A 19,079-nucleotide genomic window follows, 5' to 3' on the forward strand; every position below is an offset into this window, starting at 1 on the left:
AAACCAACTTAAACTGACTCTAAGCCAACTAAGCCAAAAAACCTGTGGCACAGGTGTACAAAATATGTCGCTCAGATCGCTGTTAGTCTGCCTAATGAAAGATTGTTCACTTCAATCAGGCAATCAGTAAAATATCAAAATCTCAAATCGCCCTCATTTTAATTGAAAAATTATTCATACAAATATCTGCCCCGGCCGGGGATTGAACCCGGGACCTCAAGCTTCGTAGTCAGGTTCTCTAACCACTTCCCCATCCGGATGTCAATTGGTAACTAATTGGTGTCTGTGGCCAATTTATTTATCTGTCGCAATTTTCCAGGATAAAAACTAGGGGTACAGTAATTGTGGTGCCCTAAAATAAGTAGGTATCCAATTTTCTAAGCAACTATGTTATGTGTTATGTACCTACTTAGTATGAAAAAGTGGATAACCGTACTTATCCTATGTCTTTCCCAGGGTCTTCATACCAAACCATCCCCATATCAAATTTCATCTTAATCGGTTCTGCAGTTTAAGCGTGAAAAGGTAATAGACAGACAGACAGAGTTACAGTCGCGTTTATAATATTAGTACCTACGATATAATGTATATGCGCACGAGTGTAGTAGTTTTGGAGAAAGAAAGGTGGGGATATGAAGTTACCGCCTTTAATTTTACCTAATTGTTTATCCCGTGTGGTGCCGGGTAAGAATAGCACCACCCCCTCTCTTCCTGTGGGTGTCGTAAGAGTCGACTAAGGGAACAGGGTTGAAGTGTGTTGTGGGCGATGGGCTAGCAACCTGTCACTGCGATATCACATTTTGTCCATCTTTTATACCCACATTTATGCTAAAAGTGGTACTGGAACACAAGTTTCACGTGCTCTGCCTACCCCTTTTAGGGATAAAGGCGTGAATGTGTGTGTGTGTGTGTGTGTGTGTAATTGTTTATTTATTTTTATAATTTCTTTATTTGCCATCTCTCTTTTTTTAGGGTTTCGTAGTCAAATGGCAAAAAACGGAACCCTTATGGATTCGTCATGACTGTCTGTCTGTCCGTCCGTATGTCACAGCCACTTTTTCCGAAACTATAAGAACTATACTGTTGAAACTTGGTAAGTAGATGGATTCTGTGAAGCGCATTAAGATTTTCACACAAAAATAGAAAAAAAAACAATACATTTTGGGGAACCTACTTGGAACTAACACTTAACTTAACTTTTTTTTTTCATCAAACCCATACGTGTGGCGTATCTATGGATAGGTCTTCAAAGATGATATTGAGGTTTCTAATATATTTTTTTTCTAACCTGAATAGTTTGCGCGAGAGACACTTCCAAAGTGGTTAAATGATTGTCTCTCCCCCTGTAACTTCTAAAATAAGAGAATGATAAAACTAAAAAAAATATATGATGTAACATTACCATGCAAAATTCCACCGAAAATGGTTTGAACGAGATCTAGTAAGTAGTTTTTTTAATACGTCATAAATCGTAAAGTAAGGGAAACTTTTATATTATGTTACTTGCTGCTAAGGAACCCTTTATGAGCGAGTCCGACTCGCACTTGCCCGCTTTTTTGAAACCAGCACCCGTGCTAAGCCCGGGCATGTTTGTGGCGCTAGTTTGTTTCATAATATATTTAATAACAAGCACAGCGCCAATAATATTTTATAATTAAAACTAGCTTTTGCCCGCGTTTTCGCCCGCGTGGAGTTCGGTTATCGCGCGCTGTTCCCTCGGGAACTGTGCATTGTTCCGGGAGAAAAAGTAGCCTATGTCACTCTCAGGCCCATAAACTATCTCTATGCCAAAAATCACGTCGATCCGTCGCTCCGTTAAGGCATGAAAGACGGACAAACATACACACAAACACATACACTTTCGCTTTTATAATATTAGTATAGATATGGATTGATGCATGTGGCATTATTCTATTCAAATATTTGGCACCCAGGTACAGTGTCACAATTCAAATAATACAATAGCGTCCTTTTGATCGAAAGATAAAATATAGATCTATGATAAAGCCGACATATTTCCCAACATTTCTTGACCTCACCGGAGGTCGTAGCGTAACATATATGTGGATGCAATGAAAACCAGTTCGCTGTGCCGATTTAGGGTTCAATTTGTTAAAACGTGGAAGGAATAGATATGACGGGTGTATTTATTGTTTAATATTTCAGCCACTTGTAGGATAACACCACGATTGTACACTTGGCCTGTGACCTTATATACGATAGCTACCTACGAATATGCAACATATGTGTGTTAATACAGCTCCTCCGCCTCCACACTGTAAGCACACACAAATCACACATACCCAACTACCACCACCACCACTCTACTCTCGACGCATTTCGAACTAAACCAGAGCTCATCGTCTGAACAACACAACTGTCCACAATGCTTCCTCTAACGCTAACGGTTGTGTTGCTCTGAGGACGAACTCTGGTTGATTTCGAAACGCATCAGTGTAGTAGCTATCGTAATATATCGTAAAGTAGCTAAAGTAAATGTTTATTGATATGGTCATTTTTTCATTGATATGGACCTCCGCAAAGTAACGCCTCATTCTCATTCGCGTAAATTACCACGACATGCGCGCGCACCGAAAATGAAGTGTAAAAAAAGTTGAAACACCCAAAACTTAAACCGATTTTGATGAAACATGTCTAAGAAGCATAGCTAGAAAACCTGATTTCAAATAAAAAAAATCGCATTCAAATCGGTCCACCCGTTTAAGGTGCCACAGACAGACAGACACACATAGTGGTCAATTTATAACACCGCTCTTTTTGCGTCGGGGGTTAAAAAGCACCAAATTGCGAATATGGCAGGTGAGTGAAGTGATGTATGGACTTACTAGGCTGATTCTAATAAAAGTGGCATGGCAGGCTAAAGTTAATTCAAAAAAAAATATATATGTTTTTTTACTTTTTTTGCATAAAAACAGCTTCTTGGTATTTCATTTGTTACAAATATGTTAAAGGGAACAAAGTATTCCTAAAAACTTAAGAGTTATGGGTTCTTGAAATATTGATGAAGCAGGCTAAAGTTAAATTAGACAGGCTAGTAGTGAAAAGTTACCAGGTTAAAGAGAATTATATCAAAAATGAAAAGAAATGTATCATAAGTTTAAGGGGCTGTTTCACCATCCATTGATTAGTGTGAACTGGCGGTTAGGTGTGATGCCGTCTCTATTTGTTTTGTTCGAATAGACGGAGACGGCATCACATTTAACCGTCGGTTAACGCTAATCAATGGATGGTGAAACAGCCCCTAAATGTAATTTCTTAAAAAAATATGAGTCTCTTTGAGGCATATATAAGAAAATAAAATTATTTCAAAGTTATTCATATTTTATACAGGGTTATTTGTAATTTACTAGCATCCTTTTAACCCTAAACTCCTACCACTTAAACAAATGTTTTTTGTTTTACGACTTTTTAAAATGGAGCCGTAAAACAAAAAAACATTTGCTAAATCATGTATATTTTTTATTTTTCCTTCCTGTTTTCTTCGCTGATATTGTTCTTTATGTTTCCTTTGGAACTCAGCATAGACTTCTGGATTTCTTTTTATGTTTTCGTATCTTTTCTTTTCGTTCTCCCTTTTTCGTGCTAACCTCTCTTCTCCGTTTAGGGGCATACATGTCCAAATGTCAGAAAGTCCAGGTGTCACATTGTCCATGGTCAAAAAGTCCGAAGGTTATAATGCCTTAATGTCGGATAGTCCATATGTCCGAGAGTCCAGGTGTCACATTGTCCATTGTCAAAAAGTTCGAAGGTTATAATGCCTTAATGTCGGATAGTCCATATGTCTGAGAGTCCAGGTGTCACATTGTCCATTGTCAAAAAGTTCAAAGGTTATAATGCCCTAATGTCGGATAGTCCATATGTACGAGAGACCAGGGGTCTCACTCATTCTAATTTGGTTTTGTTTACACCTATTGCAATCGAATTGTTTTCGACTCGATCGCCTTTACTGTCAAGTCAATAAGAGCTGCCACCACGTAGACAATACGATAACAATATGGAAAGAGACAATGTAGAATGAGGCCCCAGTCCATCTGCATGACTGGATCAGCTGGTCAATTCTTGTCGACTCGACATGACATGTACGAAGCATCATAGATGCATCTGGATCTTACTGAGAATGGGTCTCAGGGTGTTAGATAACAGACTGGAAATAATGCAGATGAGCAATCTAGCTCTCTAATCTATTTCAGTTATATTTATCATTTAGTTGTGTTAGTCATATTTTTATACAATGAGACATTATGGGATTCAGGCCTTCAGAACTAGGACGTTTAATCCTTCGGACTTTTTGACCATGGACAATGTGACACCTGGACTTTCTGACATTTGGACATGTATGCCCCTAAACGACTTTTAGAGGGGGGAGGGGGTCACACTCCAAAAAAAATTGCAAAAGCTATATTTACGCAAAATTACAGATATAGTACTAATGGATCTAGCGCGGATAGATAAACAGACACACAAAGTGAAATTATAAGAGTGTTTAGTTTAATAAAAAGCAATTCTCTACATTTACTTTGGTAGAACACTGTTAGTACTACTTAAAAAAAAGTCCATAAAGTTATTCTTAGAAATTATATGCAATTTTTAAATAAAATAATTTATAGTTCACTTTTTTCTGCCATGAGTCACTTTAGTCTGTGCTTCAGTTACAGATTAAAGTGACACAGATTAAAGTGAAAAGTGGATTCAAAAGACATTTACTCTAAAACCGTCAAAAATATGAATGTGCCACTCTTAGTAACGTAAGTAAATACGTCATAATATCACATTAAAATGATTATCTAATAACGTCCCATATAAATAACATAAAATAATCGAGACAATGTAAAGTTAACATACCCGTTACAAACTCCAGTTTGCCGCCTTCGATCACTAATCGCCACAAAACTATGACAGAAGGTCTCTAACCGTTCCGTACGGCGGTGAGCCAGATATTGGCTGAATGTTTACCGATGATTAAGGTGTGTCTATCATTCTCCGTGTGTGAATGAGACCCAACAACGCGAACACACAGACTACAGTGAAAAAATCGCTGGACAAACTTTGAGTCCGAATATTGATGTATAAAAATGATTTATTTAGGACCGTACTATTATTAAATGAATATCGTATTATTGTTTTTGCAATATATTATAAAATATAATTTGTGAAATAGTACACAAATAACTCACAGGCCTAAAACCGGGAGCATGTCCCTTTTGGACAAGACAGACTACAGTGAAAATCGGTACTTACATTTATTTATTTTTTAAAGTAATAAGGTTAAATAAATAAAATGGCCTGGCCTCGGTGTAAAAGGTCTATGTTTACATATGTCAATTTTTATTTTTTCTCAAAAACGTATATTTAATGTACTTTGTATTCAAAAACTCATTGGCAGATTATAATGCCACTTTTATTAGAATCACCCACTAACTTACATCATGAAACGGAATTTAAATGAATGAATTGAAGTGATCTGTTATTTAGTTTACTGATATACTTCATCATCATCCCAGCCTATATACGCGTCCCACTGCTGGGCACAGGCCTCCTCTCAGAACAAGAGGGCTTGGGCCATAGTTCCCACGCGGGCCCAGTGCGGATTGGGAACTTCACACACACCATTCGCAGGTTTGTGCAGGTTTCCTCACGATGTTTTCCTTCACCGCAAAGCTGGTGGTAAATTTCAAATGTAATTCCGCACATGAATTTCGATAAACTCAGGGGTGCGAGCCGGGGTTTGAACCCACGACTCTCTGCTTGAGAGGCGATAGGTCAAACCACTAGGCCACCACGGCTGATATATACTTAGATATACTTAGTTTAAAAAATTATCACGGCATTGAATACGTAACTTGTTTTGTTTGACCATATTTTGGTCCGCCAACACTTATATAGTTCACTTAGAGGTATTCTATAAATGAATCGGTTGTGAAATTCTCTTAGTTCAGCGTAGGAAGTAGTTTGGACAGCGAATGTAGTATACAACACAAAGCACGCATGAAAGGAGTTGACTTTAACTATTTTTCATCACACTTGCTCGTAAACAGTGTCGAAACATGCAGGCTACCTTGGTTGCAACCCCCCAAATAAAACCCTCGACCTTAATGTGCTTGTCATGAAACCCGTGGTCGGTGAATGAGTCATTGCGCGTACTAATTTTGTTGTCATGAAGCCCGCGGTCGGTAAATGAGTTTGTTACTGCATGGTGTGCAGCAGCGCCTGCAGGAGCGCGGCGCGTGCACGTCGGGCACATGTTGCGGAGGAGGAGGGCGGAGGGGAGGCTGGCGCTGCGCTAAAGAGCGTTGTCAGCGGTATCAGCAATTTTTGAAAAAATATTAGTTTTTCTTTTACAAATATACAATTTTACTCGCAAATGTGATGAAAAACATTGTATGTCGCACGGGCGGTACTAGAATTACGAACATCGACTCATTAAAGCCCACAGTCTTCCACTTCAGGCTTCTAATAGACTCTCGTTCGTAATTCCTTGTTTACCGCCCTTAAGGCACTATTTTGCACTAATACTTTTCTGCCACGCATTTATTTTTCATGGGGTATTGTACCGTCTTTCCTGTAATGGCACACGGGGCTCTACCTTGTGCGTCGACCTCATAAAACTCGAGCACCCAAAAGCGCAACATATCACTGTCCCTACGAACCCACTCACTTTTTGTCTGTCCCTGACTGAATGCTCCTCTCATCCAATCAAAGGTAGACCACATATTTGGCTGATGGTACATACATACGAGTATATTTGCTAACGTCTTTTTTTTCCTAGCCCATTAAAGTGTCCCAGTGCTGGGCAAAGGGGAGGTCTCTTTGTTTGCGCCAGGAGAAACAAAAGAGAGAGAGAGAGAGAAACATTCATTTATACATATTCGATACACATAAAAATACAAAACTGACACATAAATGCAAAACATTCAAGCAACGTAATTTTTCCCTTGACCAATGCTGCGGTCATTAATAAAAGAAAAACGAAAATGACTTAGGTCGTTGGTATGATAATGATACTTCTAGTGAGTAAGCCCAGGGGAGGTGCGGTCTCAAATCCTACCCAGCTATGTAAAATCTTATATTTCGTGGAGCAAGCGTATTGCCAATAAAAATAAATTAATATCGGTCATTAATTGCTTGTCATATTTATGGCAGAGTAAAGCGCGCTGCCATCTCCTGTTAAAAGTGCTATGTGGCTATCAAATGCATGTATGTAGGGCAGTGTTTTCCAAACTTTGTTATATACAGTGCCCTGGTTATTTTAATGTTTCCCCATAGTGACCCACCACCCCACCACTGGTTTTTTAACCCTCCTCCAAAATATACAGGGAAAATAAAAATTAAAAGCAGTTTTCGATGGCCACATAATATCCGTGACGACGCCACGGAGCATGTGCCTGCATTGACACACAAGTCACGTCTGTTTGATCATGAATCAGTATGATAGATGGTAAACAAGTCGATAATACTGCGCCCCGTGCCGCCGGATTGTGATTCACTATTTGGGAAACGCTGATTTAGAGTAAAGTGAAAGTATTTCATCAAAATAGTTATATTTAAACAAACATATTTCAAGCTTAAGTTTAATCCATTCTTTTCCATTTTGGTGCACTGTCGACTAGACACTAGTTATTATTTCAGATTAAGATTACATGTATACATACACATGTACAGTCAAGTGCAAAAATAAGTATCTATTCGAACCACTCAAAAATATGTTACTACAGCCTTATTGCGTTGGAATAAGAGTCTGTGGTACTTATTTTTGAAACTTTGAATAAGTTCATATTTTTACACTTGACTGTACCTACCTACATACTTTTTTACACCAAATAAACTTATTCTATTCTAAGGACCTCTATTAGAGTAAAACCTTGAATTCAAATAAATTGATTTCCAAAACTTTTGCTAAAGTGCTCTATATAATCGCAGTGTTGTAATACGTTTAAAGTCGATAAAAACTGGTCGATTATCGATGTATCTGACATTGGCCCGTCTATTTTGATCGATAGATCTCGATTTCGTTCATATAATTGATTAGTGCTATTACTGTGGCTGTCTAATTGCTCATTTAAATAATAATATGTCGCCAATAGCGACTTAGTATTTGTATTGTATTGTAGAACTCTTTATTATACATAAAAATACATGAAATTAACAGATTCAAATTCAAAAATTCAAAATTAAAATAATTTATTCAGTAAATAGGCCGCAATGGGCACTTTTACACGTCATTTTTTAAACTACCAGCGCTTTCGGAAAGACCAACATTGCTAAGAAGAATGCGCCGCAAGAAACTTGGCAGAAAGACATTTTTTTATAATAATATAATTACAAATAAAATACTTAAAAACTATTAATACAATTAAAGAAAAAAAATACAAAATATAATAATAATAAAAATACAGGGATGTATGGGGTCCCTTAGTTACAATACTAAACACTAACTATATCTAAACTATATCTACGTTCAGTGGAAGTGTAGAATGCTTCCACCGTCATAAATTTTAAATAATAATAATTCTGAAATATACATAACAATACAATATAAGTAACCATTAAGCTTTTGGATTTCGAAGGCAAGTTCACGTCTGCCGCCCCCAAAGTTAGCTCATCAGATAATAAGATGAACAAACACAGGCGAACTTATCTCTTAAAGGGATTTCTTCCGGTTAACCTTTGAACGATTGACGATTGACAGGGATGATTCTGAAATTTTAAAATGTTGTACAATATATTAAATTATTCCAGAATATTTTAGCTGATTGTATCTGTAATTTTTCGAGTTTTTAGACTTGTTAACGGCGTAAAAGCGTGCTTAGATATTTTTGATTGCATTTTTCTAAGAAGTATAAGATTAGAACTGGACTCTACCTAAATATGTACATAGGTAGAAGGTCTTTGACCTACATAAAGTTTAGCTTCCGGGACAACAGGAGCACCACGTGGCGCTTTTAAATACTTATTAAGGCACCAAAAGCCACCAGGGCGCATCCTTTGGGAACCCCTGGACTGGCCCATCAAATTAGTTCATCTCCTAAGTACCAGTCTAACTACAACGACAAACAGCCACCGTAAACCCATGGTAAGCTCATTAATAAACTTAAACGTCTTATAAACATTGACAGCATTACAACGGCATTATTCAAATGTGACAGCCACTTGAAACGCTGTAATTAATGGCCAATTCATCTGTCAAACACGTTATAACACCACTAACTTAAGCGTGCATGCGGCCAAAATTAGAACTAAAGATTCCCCATATCAAATCCTAGTGTCTCGGACGATAGCAGCGCCACTGCTAACTGCAAAACACCTTTGCATTTTTGTTTTTTTAATTCACATGTCAAATGAGTTGGCGCCTATTTTTAAACATCGTGATTGAACGAGGTCGAATACCGAATTGGAATTTGATTTTTACTCTGTGGTGTACGAAATTTGAAATTAGAATGGTTGACCTTCACCTAATGACTGGCTTTTAGGTTTTGAACCAAATAATGAAGGAAGTAAAACTTGGTTGATTTCGACTACTTTTAGTTCGAGGATTTACTTGTGTTATAATTTTATATGTGGTAAGTAAATCAGACAAAACGAAAGAATGCTTGCGTTTAAAATAACAACCGAAAAAATATCATATTATTATCATATTAGCCAGCCATAGGACGTCCACTGTTGTATATAGGCCTCCTCCATAAAAAATATTATTTTACTGTAGGTGTATTGTCATTGTCATACAATAAATACATATAAATACAAAATTTTCAGTTAAAACAACCACTGGAAGGGGGTGAAACTGAAAGTACCTACTAGGTAGTATGTATGTTACTCGCGACTCCGTTTGCAAAGAATTCGTTAATAGCACGCCTACGGGAAAATTCCCGATGATAAAAACTATCCCATGTCCTTCTCAGAGCCTCAAACTGTCCTCATACTAAATTTCATCACGATCGGTTGAGTAATTTAGGCGTGAAAGCATCACGTACAAACATACTCACTTTCGCATTTATAACATTGGTAAGGACTATTTTAAATTTGATCCAGAGTACATCAGCAGGTTCTTGGATTTATTTGACTATTCTCTACTTTGAATAACCTAATTCTAATCGTATTTTTAATTGTGATGGACAAAATGTTTCTATGTATTTATACAGGATGTAATCGCAAGCGATTATACCATAGATACCAAAAAACTTTAAACTGATATCCAAAATTTCGGCATTAAACACTCCTATAGTACGATATTAGTAGACAGGTTTTACTCGTATTTTCCTTATTTTAATAGTTTATTGTTACGAAATAAACGTCTATGCACACACAACGATTACACCCTGTATACATTGATCGATGTAATCTAAGTGTACCGCGTCAATAGCATTTTGAATAAAAAAATCCAAACCCAAGTTATGAGGGTTCAAAGAATAACGAAACGCTTCGAGAAAAGGTATAGAGATAGAGGCCTCGCGCTTTCCTTGGCTCCTCTTGGCGGTGGCACTACCCTGCCCCCAGATTCAGATAAAAAGCGTTTCTTCGGGTGTTCAGATGTTACAATACGATACAATCAGCGGCGTAGCTAGGTAACCAAAGGCCCTAGAGCAAAAAATGAATTAGGGCCCCAACTGAATGAGGTATTTAAAATCGTTTGTTCCGTATCTTCGTTTTGTTCAGAATTCGACGTTGTTCTCCAGAGTTGGGGGGCCCCGGGGCACTCCCCCGTTTAGCCCTCCGGTAGCTACGCCACTGAATACAATACAATGACTATTTATTGTACACCAGAAATAGTAAGCGATACAGAAAACAGGTACACAGAGAGAAAATTACAAGGTAAGCTAATGGGCGGCCTTATCGTTTAAGAGCTCAGATGTTCAGTGAAACTACTAACTTTCTACTGAAATATTCTGCAATAGTATTAAACCGGAAGACAAACAAACAGACAAACAGACCGCATGTTATGGTCAGTTGACATTACCGATGGCATGCACAAGGGTACGGCCTTGTGTATACGCGAAATCGATACGCGTCCTGAAGACTGCACTATGCAATATTTATTTTAGCCAACTAGTTTTAGTCGCCAATAGTTGAAAAAAAAACGGGCATTTTGACCTCATTAAAAATATTTACTTAGGTACTTACTTATATCCTGACGTAGTTAGAGACCCGAAGCGGGTCTTGGCCTCAAACACCAGACTTCGCCACGTTTTACGATCTCGGGTCAGCTCTTGCCAGCTTTTGACACCGAGATCCCTGGAACCAGTTTCATCACACATTTGTATCCTGTTTTACTTAAATCTTGAAGGCACATTTGTAAGTTCTACAACATTTGTAACCGTTTTAACTTATTTACAACGTCCCAAATTTATTAGTTTTTATATGCATTGTTACAGGTGCCTTCTATCTTACATTTAATAAACCTCTTGAAGAACTCCTGTCTTTTCTCTTCATCATTATCTGTCGCACATATCGTGATACGGGTAACGCGAGCAGGACCCTGCCGGATTCAGTTAGTTAAGGCTGCTATACCGTACCAGTATTAGTTAGATTAACGTTGTTTGTGTATGTTGCGAACAAAAGTAATCAATTAAGAGTATTTAGGTTTACTAAGTGCATTCACTCTGCAATTAAAAGTGTGGCAGTTTTATAAAATATGATTGTGAATCCATTATCAATTACTGATGGTGTAGGTCCTTCACTGTAGGACCAAAGTCCGTGATGAGCACCTGTGTTTTAAAAATTAATGAAATTAAGAAAAAAACTAATAAAAATAGCAAAATTGATTACATTAAAAAACTGACTAACCCTGCATAACGCCATCCACGGATCTTGATCTATGGATCTATAACATTCTAATGGCCGGATAAGCTCTCGCGCACTTAGTATTGGTAATCGCGCGCACCGCGCCACTTGTTCCTATTTATTATTAATTTATTATTATTATTATTTATTTCTTTTTTTAAGATGTTGAAATTTGTAGTTGTGTTTTGTTTGGGTAAGTATATTTATATATATTTTGGTATCATTAGGAGATGGATTTTAAAAGAAAACCGGCCAAGTGAGAGTCGGACTCGCGCACCGAGGGTTCCGTATAAATATTTTTATTATATGATGTAACTAAAGATTTACGGTTTTCGCAATTTTCCCTTTATCTGTGCTATAAGACCTTGCTTCGTACCAAGTTTTAAGATTCTGAGTTCACGGGAAGTACCCTGTAGGTTTGGATTCCCTTGCGAGTCGAAAATTTGCGGAAATTTGCTGCATAAACGGCTGTATCTTTTGATTGCGTTGGCTTAGAAGTTTGATTTTTTCACAGCTTCAAGGGACAGTAGACATGAGTATTTGATATAAATTTCAGCTTGATACCTTCACGCGTTCTAGGGAAAAAGGGTCTTGACAGACGGACGGACGGACATCAAAGTTATCCTATAAGGGTTCCGTTTTTTCCTTTCGTGGTGTTTTTATTCGACTTTAATAATGACAATAATACGGTGGTAAGAATTCTTCGTGTACGAATCCGGCTCTCACTTGGCCAGTTAATTCTTTTTTTTCCTTATTGATATTACCTAGGATGGAAACCACGATTACCACATGAAGACCTCACCAATGTGGTCATGGCAAAATGGCCTCCGCGTCCGCGGGTTCGACGGGCCGCACCCTGGACTATGTATTAAAAAGATTTTCTTAAGAATGGTAGAGAAAAAAAAAACTAAATTTAAATAAACTTTTTCTCAAAATAAGTATAGTCATTTAATTTTATTCCAATAAAATTTTTATGCCTTCCCGCCTTTTTTCATTAAAAAAAAAACCTGCCGGTGAATTTTTCCACCGAAAACACCACAAGCTGTTTCAATAAAAAATGTCCGGAGTTCCAACAAAATAACTGATACCGGCCATTTGAGTTGGCTGTATACGACTTGTGCCAACTTATTACCATGGCCGTTTTAAAAGTTTGAGAATCGACAATAATGGACTTTATATGCGACATTGTTGTCGTGTTTATCGATCCCGCAATGTAAATTTTTCGCTGACCATAAACTATACACTTCGCCTTCTAATAGTAAAGAATAATGACAACTTATACGGATATTTTTGAGTAAAATAAATAAATTATGTTTTGCCGATACCGAAACTCGAATTTAAGGCCGCGTCAAGAAGTCAGCGGGCAGCGACAACGACGCGGCAAGCGTGCTCTCTGCTCTTTACGTGTACTGCCAAGTAGAGCCACTGTGCGAAACCTGCAGGGCTACTACGAAACTCGAAGTTCTTATCGTACCGTCCCTCTCAAAATCATAAATCATAAAAATCATAAATCATTTATTTGTTTACCAGAATGTAGTCTTTTACAATGAAAGGTGGTAAATTAAAAATTTTATGTCCAATACATTCTGCTTTAGCCTAAGCATGTAAACATTTAGACAGCATGCTTATATCTAATTGCTGAAACTGTATTATTATTATTATTATTATAAGCATATGGATTATCCTAACAAAATTACATGTCAAATTATATATTAAACTTAAAACCCGAAAATATAATTAAATGTCAATCAGTAATAGCAATTAATTTAACAACAATAAAATTCGTGCAATAATTAAAATATTAAAACAAAGAGAATAAAATAATAATAAAAAAAAATGAGAAGTCAAGTTATAAGTGTAACAATAATTAACCTTCTTCATTATACATAAAATATTCGTTCAGCGTATAAAAACAATTTTGTAATAACCAGTCCGTGATCCTTTTCTTAAAATTAGAAGCATTCATTTCTTTGATTTGTGTTTAATACCTCTCGCTCTCGTATTAAATAGTATAAGTGTCAGAGGGACCGCACGACACGAACTTCGAGTTTCGAGTTTCGTAGTAGCCCTGCTAATCGATCGGACAGCACTAAATCGTATCTATCTTCCAGCTCTTGCCACCTCTTCCTGCCAGCAGCCCGTAGACTACTACCACGAGCTGCATCTGCCGCACTCTCCCCCCCTCTACCCCACCCTGGCGCGGTCAGAGCTGGCCACTGCCTTCAGCTGCATCGGACGTACCAGGGGGTACTACGCTGACCTAGATACTGGCTGTCAGGTAACACTAAAGGCCCATTTTTAACCCCCGAAGCAAAAAGAGGAGGTTTATAAGTTTGACGCCAATCGCCATCGTAGTCTTAAACGGATGAACCGATTTCGATGCGATCCTGCATAAAGCGAAGTACCTAAATCAATGGTGTTCGTGAAGTTCCCCATCCTCACTGGGCCCGCGTGGGAACTACGGTCCAAGCCCTCTCATTTTGAGAGGAGGCTTGTGTCTAGCAGTGAGACGTATATAGGCTGTGATGATGATGAATTAAACAACACAAGCGTTTTCCCAGAGATAAGGCCAAGCTAGATCGATTTTTCATCCCCGAAAACCCCTAAATACCAAATTTCAACGAAATCGTTGGAGCCGTTTCCAAGATCCCCGAAATATATATATTTATATACAAGAATTGCTCTATATATTAGATTATTATTAGATTTAAATTGGGTAGGTGCACTCGAACCATTTGATTTCTGATCTGGCCCTGCTGGCCCACCATAAAACGTTATCACTGTAAGTGTCATATTGAATTTCCTTGCCAAGCAATGCGATGTCACTATGACCTTTTATACGATAAGGTTCCACAGTGGGCCACGATTCAGTTCGTTCGATAGCACATAGTTCTGACTTCGGCTTGAATTTTGATACTTACTATCCGACCCGGTGTCGCTAGTGCTGCTGCTTAAGTAGCATAGTAGAAATAAGCAACTTGAGATAAGGTAACGGCGCCTATTACCGTGGTACTTAAGGAAGTTTTCAAATGAGTCCCAAAAATTAAGGGTATCAAAGCTCCTTAACAAATGAGAATATTTTTTTATTTAAGAGCGTTTATTGAACTTTCAGTGTCTTAACTTTTTGGCTCGTTTTAGTTATTAGTATTTGATAAATAATTATTGAAATCAAAATACCCAAATCTTCTATTACCGTGGTAATGGACAGGCTGTGATTCCATTACCGCGAATTGAGCTTCTATTACCGAGGGTATAAAAAACGGCAATTTTCTACCATCGGTAAAAGGTACCCGACACTTGTTTTGGAACTTAATACCGCGGGATAAAAAAGGGTAATGGCTTTGGTTCTGTATAATATATTGTACATCAAATATTTTTTGAGAAAATTTGTAATAAAAAACTAAAGTATGATTCGAATAGTGTATCTAGCCCATTGTATTTTATTATGCTCATGCCACCAGTTATAGTTTGATGTATGCATGCTGAGTAAAAGTCACAACTTTATCAAAAAAATCTGCACTTACGGTACCCTAAATGTGAATTATTTAACAGAAAAAATAAAATGTCACTCGTAATAGGGACTTCTTTAAGAACCTATTACCGACCCAAAGACAATTGAATGGGTCGGTAATAGATCCCAAACATTCTATTACCGAGGGTTATGCGATCATACCATCGTTAATTGGCTTAATTTGGAGTATTGCAAAATCTAATTCCGACCTATAAAAACTATAGGATAGAGTTGTATTTGAATTACAAATCAAATATACTTATTACATCCTTGGCATTTAACCAAAATTACATAACTGGTAAGTAAATATAAAATTTCATCGCAATATTTAAAAACTTGGCAAAATAACGGTTTCTATAGAAACTACAAATTCAGTATTGAAGTTTTTGCTAAAAGTTAAGAGTTTGTTAATACTTTTCATACCACGGAAATAGTTTTTAAAAAGCGTGAATAGATCAAGATTGGAATAACTGTAACAAATTATATAAACGATATTTATACCAAAAATAAAGCTTGAAGAACCAAAACTACCACTTTAACTATTACCGTGATATACCACGGTATTACAATCAACAGATAAAAATGGCGCCTATCGCCGCTGTATTTTAATTTCCATTTTAAACGTATTTCCGGGCCCAAAAATGTACAAAAAATATTCAGAACTTGTACAAAAAACTATAAAAAGCCATTTTAAAACCATAACATTAGTTCAATTGCCATAAATATTTTGTAAAACACTAAATAATATTCGAGTCTGCTTGTATGTGGTGTCACGCGTTAGTATGGCAAATCCTCTTCCGTCGGTGCCATTTCGGAAAATCACAAATTGCGAGATGTTTGATTCATTCACATACACTAGCGCTATTAAATACGTGAGTCGACTAAATAAGCTTTTATCTTGTAAAATATATATTTTTTTAAAATCTATCGGTTTGGTTATAAAATGCGTATTTTAAATTGCCGCGGTGATGGCCGTCGATTTCGATACCCCCGGTAATAGGCGCCGTTACCTTATGTATGCATAGGAAAAATTCGTGTCTAGATTCCTGTCCAGCAGTGGTGTAGGGGTTATAGCACGCAGCACGGATTGCTGAGGACCTGGGTTCGATTCCCAGTGCTGGTCTCTTTTTCTGGTTTTTCTGTGCATCCATGTCTCAGTTTGTATTTTCGATGTGGGTCTTAGCTTCCAAGACCAGACTAACTCATGCTTTACGATCTTGGGCCAGCTCTTGCCAGCTTTCGCCCCGTGATCCAGAATGTCTCTCTGGACCTAGTCTCTCCAGCGATACCTGGGACGACCGACCGGTCTACGTCCACTCGGTCGTCCCAAGTACGCTCTCTTCACGGCTCGATCCTCTCCCAGCCGTTCCAGCTTTGAATTATGATGATGTCTTGTTATTATTGTGCAGGCCTACCACTTCTGCTGGCATCAGCGTCTGGTAGCCACAGACCTTTGCGCCAACGGGACCCTGTTTAATGAACAATTTCAGGTAAAATGCTACTAATTTTACTTTACAAACACATACATAAATAATTGACATAGCCAATCGAATTAGCTCGTTGAAGTGGCAATGATGAGGCCATATAGCACGGAGAACAGATGGCCGTTGGGGCCGAAAAGTTCTCGAATGGAGACCCGGATCGGCAAGCGCAGCGTAGGCCGTCTACCAACGTACGAGATGGACGGATGACAAGGTTAAATCCGCAGGTTCACGGTGGATGCAGGCAACTTCTAACCGGAGCAAATGGAGATCTATGGGGGAGGTATATGTCCAACAGTGATGGCGACCTTATGGTAGCTGAGTTTATGCAAAATATCATGTTCATGCAGTTCCTCCACCTCCACACTGTAAAACCACACACAAATCACACAAACCCCCACACTACACTGACGCGTTTTGAACTCAACCAGAGCTCATCTTCAGAGCATCACAACCGTATACCTGCTACCAGACGTTAGACATTATATTTGCATAAACTTAGCCATCATAAAGTCGCGGGTGAGCAAAGAAATTCTTTTAGTTCATTGATTTGACCTCCGCAAAGTAACGCCTGATTCAATAAATTATTGAAATTGAAATCATTAAGTATAAGTAGTTTTTTGTTCAAATCAGTTGAATTTATTGATTGTACTTCATTCAGCCATGCCATTTCCCCCTTTTTTCTGTTTGAAAGGTTTCAGTAATATGTTTTCTTTGCAGGTGTGTGATCATTTCTACAATGTGAGGTGCGGGTCGCCCTTCGAAGACTTATAAGACTGCAGGGTTGAAAAAAATACAACTGTTTGAAAACTAAAAATGTTTTTTATTTCCTAAAAAACGGGAATATTTTACTAAATATATTTAATTAATTAGATATTTATGTACATTTTGTCTCAGGCTACTATCGATTGTATACCAGTTACAAAACAAATACGATATTTTTTTTTAAATTAAGTAGACACAATTGAAGTAAAAACTATCTTAAAAATAACCTAACTAAAAAAAAGTACAATTCAATAGAATCTGTCAATTTTCTACATATTTAAGACACCCTATTGTGGGCACACTTTTTTTTATTCGACTGGATGGCAAACGAGCAGTAACTTGATTATATATGTCCCTGTTGTTGCAATTATCATCTAAAAGGAATCAAAAAAGAATAATAGTCACATCACAAAGCCTTAGGCAGCCCGGTGTTTATATTAGTAGGCTGGAAGTGTCTACAGGATTGTCAGATTCTATTGAATTGGAGTTTATGTATACGTTTCATCTAAGTCTTGTTCCTGCGGGAGCGTGCCCATAAGGTTGGCGGCATTTCCGCTACGGATTGTGATCAGTTGATCACGTTGGACAACAAATGCACCAGCCGGTCATGGGTAATTTCAAATAATTAATTTAAAAATCAAACTTGACTTCTAGGATTGGTTTTTTGGAATCTTTTTGTATTTTTTTATTTCAATTCCAAATTTTTTGTTACTTTTACGGTCATCCCGTAAAACTGAGTTGACTTCTAGGGTTAAAGTAAATTGTTTTCTTGGATCTTTGTCTTACATTTTTTTGAATAACGAAGTCGTGTAATTTTCAATAACCTCGCTGTGAACTGACATCTAACTAACCTATTTCCGTTGTAATTTGTTAACTTTTAATTTCAACGTCCTTATCCTCTCTTTAAGCCGATTCTGTTCATCCTTTATTTTCTCTTTAAATTGATCTATTACATACAGCATTACATCCGGAGTAATCTTAACTCTTGGTTGCTAATGTCTACAACTTGGATCAACTACGGCATCAACGTTTGCTGGTTCTGGATCAGTGACTAGAGTTATGACTGCGTCATCAGACCAGTATTCTTCCCCTACAGCTTCATGGGGTTTGATGGATACATTGATCTCATAGAATGTATCTGCACATGGCAGTTCCAACTTTAATACAAGACAGTTCTCCTGTTTACACTTGATGTGTTTACATACCGTGGATGGATTCCGGAATGCCAGTAACTTATTTTATGATCCACATGAACCTCGCTCAATTCTAGATTTTCAGGTATTTTCCATGATAAAGAAGCGCTGTGTGATCGTTTCCATAGTATTGTTAGGTGTTCAGGAGGCTCAGATTTTATGACTGTTAAATGGTTGACTTCAAATGTTTGATTCCTGCAGCCAAAGTGGTTGCATGTTTCCATTTGAAACGTTAATGTTTTGGCAAATGGTTTCTCAGCGTCTAATGCCCTAGTATCCCACAAACAGTACATAGATTCGTACTGCATTACATTACATAGAAGGGAGTACCCG

The 19,079-nt window shown here is 37.5% G+C and overlaps 1 protein-coding gene across 1 annotated transcript; it reads left to right on the plus strand.

Moving 5' to 3' along the window:
* The first annotated feature begins 11,863 nt into the window (after positions 1-11,863).
* LOC141443412 (U-scoloptoxin(01)-Cw1a-like) lies at positions 11,864-17,588 on the plus strand. Its single transcript, XM_074108672.1, has 4 exons — positions 11,864-11,989; positions 13,908-14,074; positions 16,717-16,797; positions 17,509-17,588. Exons 1-4 carry the CDS (start codon positions 11,959-11,961, stop codon positions 17,560-17,562), a joined length of 333 nt encoding a protein of 110 aa, XP_073964773.1. The 5' UTR covers positions 11,864-11,958; the 3' UTR covers positions 17,563-17,588.
* The last annotated feature ends 1,491 nt before the right edge of the window (positions 17,589-19,079 follow it).

This window comes from Choristoneura fumiferana, chromosome 27 (genome assembly GCF_025370935.1).
Source record: "Choristoneura fumiferana chromosome 27, NRCan_CFum_1, whole genome shotgun sequence".
NCBI lineage: Eukaryota > Metazoa > Arthropoda > Insecta > Lepidoptera > Tortricidae > Choristoneura > Choristoneura fumiferana.

What these genes read in the sequence shown, in the direction of transcription:
- LOC141443412 (XM_074108672.1), top strand. Translation starts at nt 11,959, where the DNA reads ATGTTGAAATTTGTAGTTGTGTTTTGTTTGG. An exon ending in TGTAGTTGTGTTTTGTTTGG is followed by an intron (nt 11,990 to 13,907) that starts GTAAGTATATTT and finishes TCTATCTTCCAG; the next exon opens with CTCTTGCCACCTCTTCCTGC. An exon ending in ACCTAGATACTGGCTGTCAG is followed by an intron (nt 14,075 to 16,716) that starts GTAACACTAAAG and finishes ATTATTGTGCAG; the next exon opens with GCCTACCACTTCTGCTGGCA.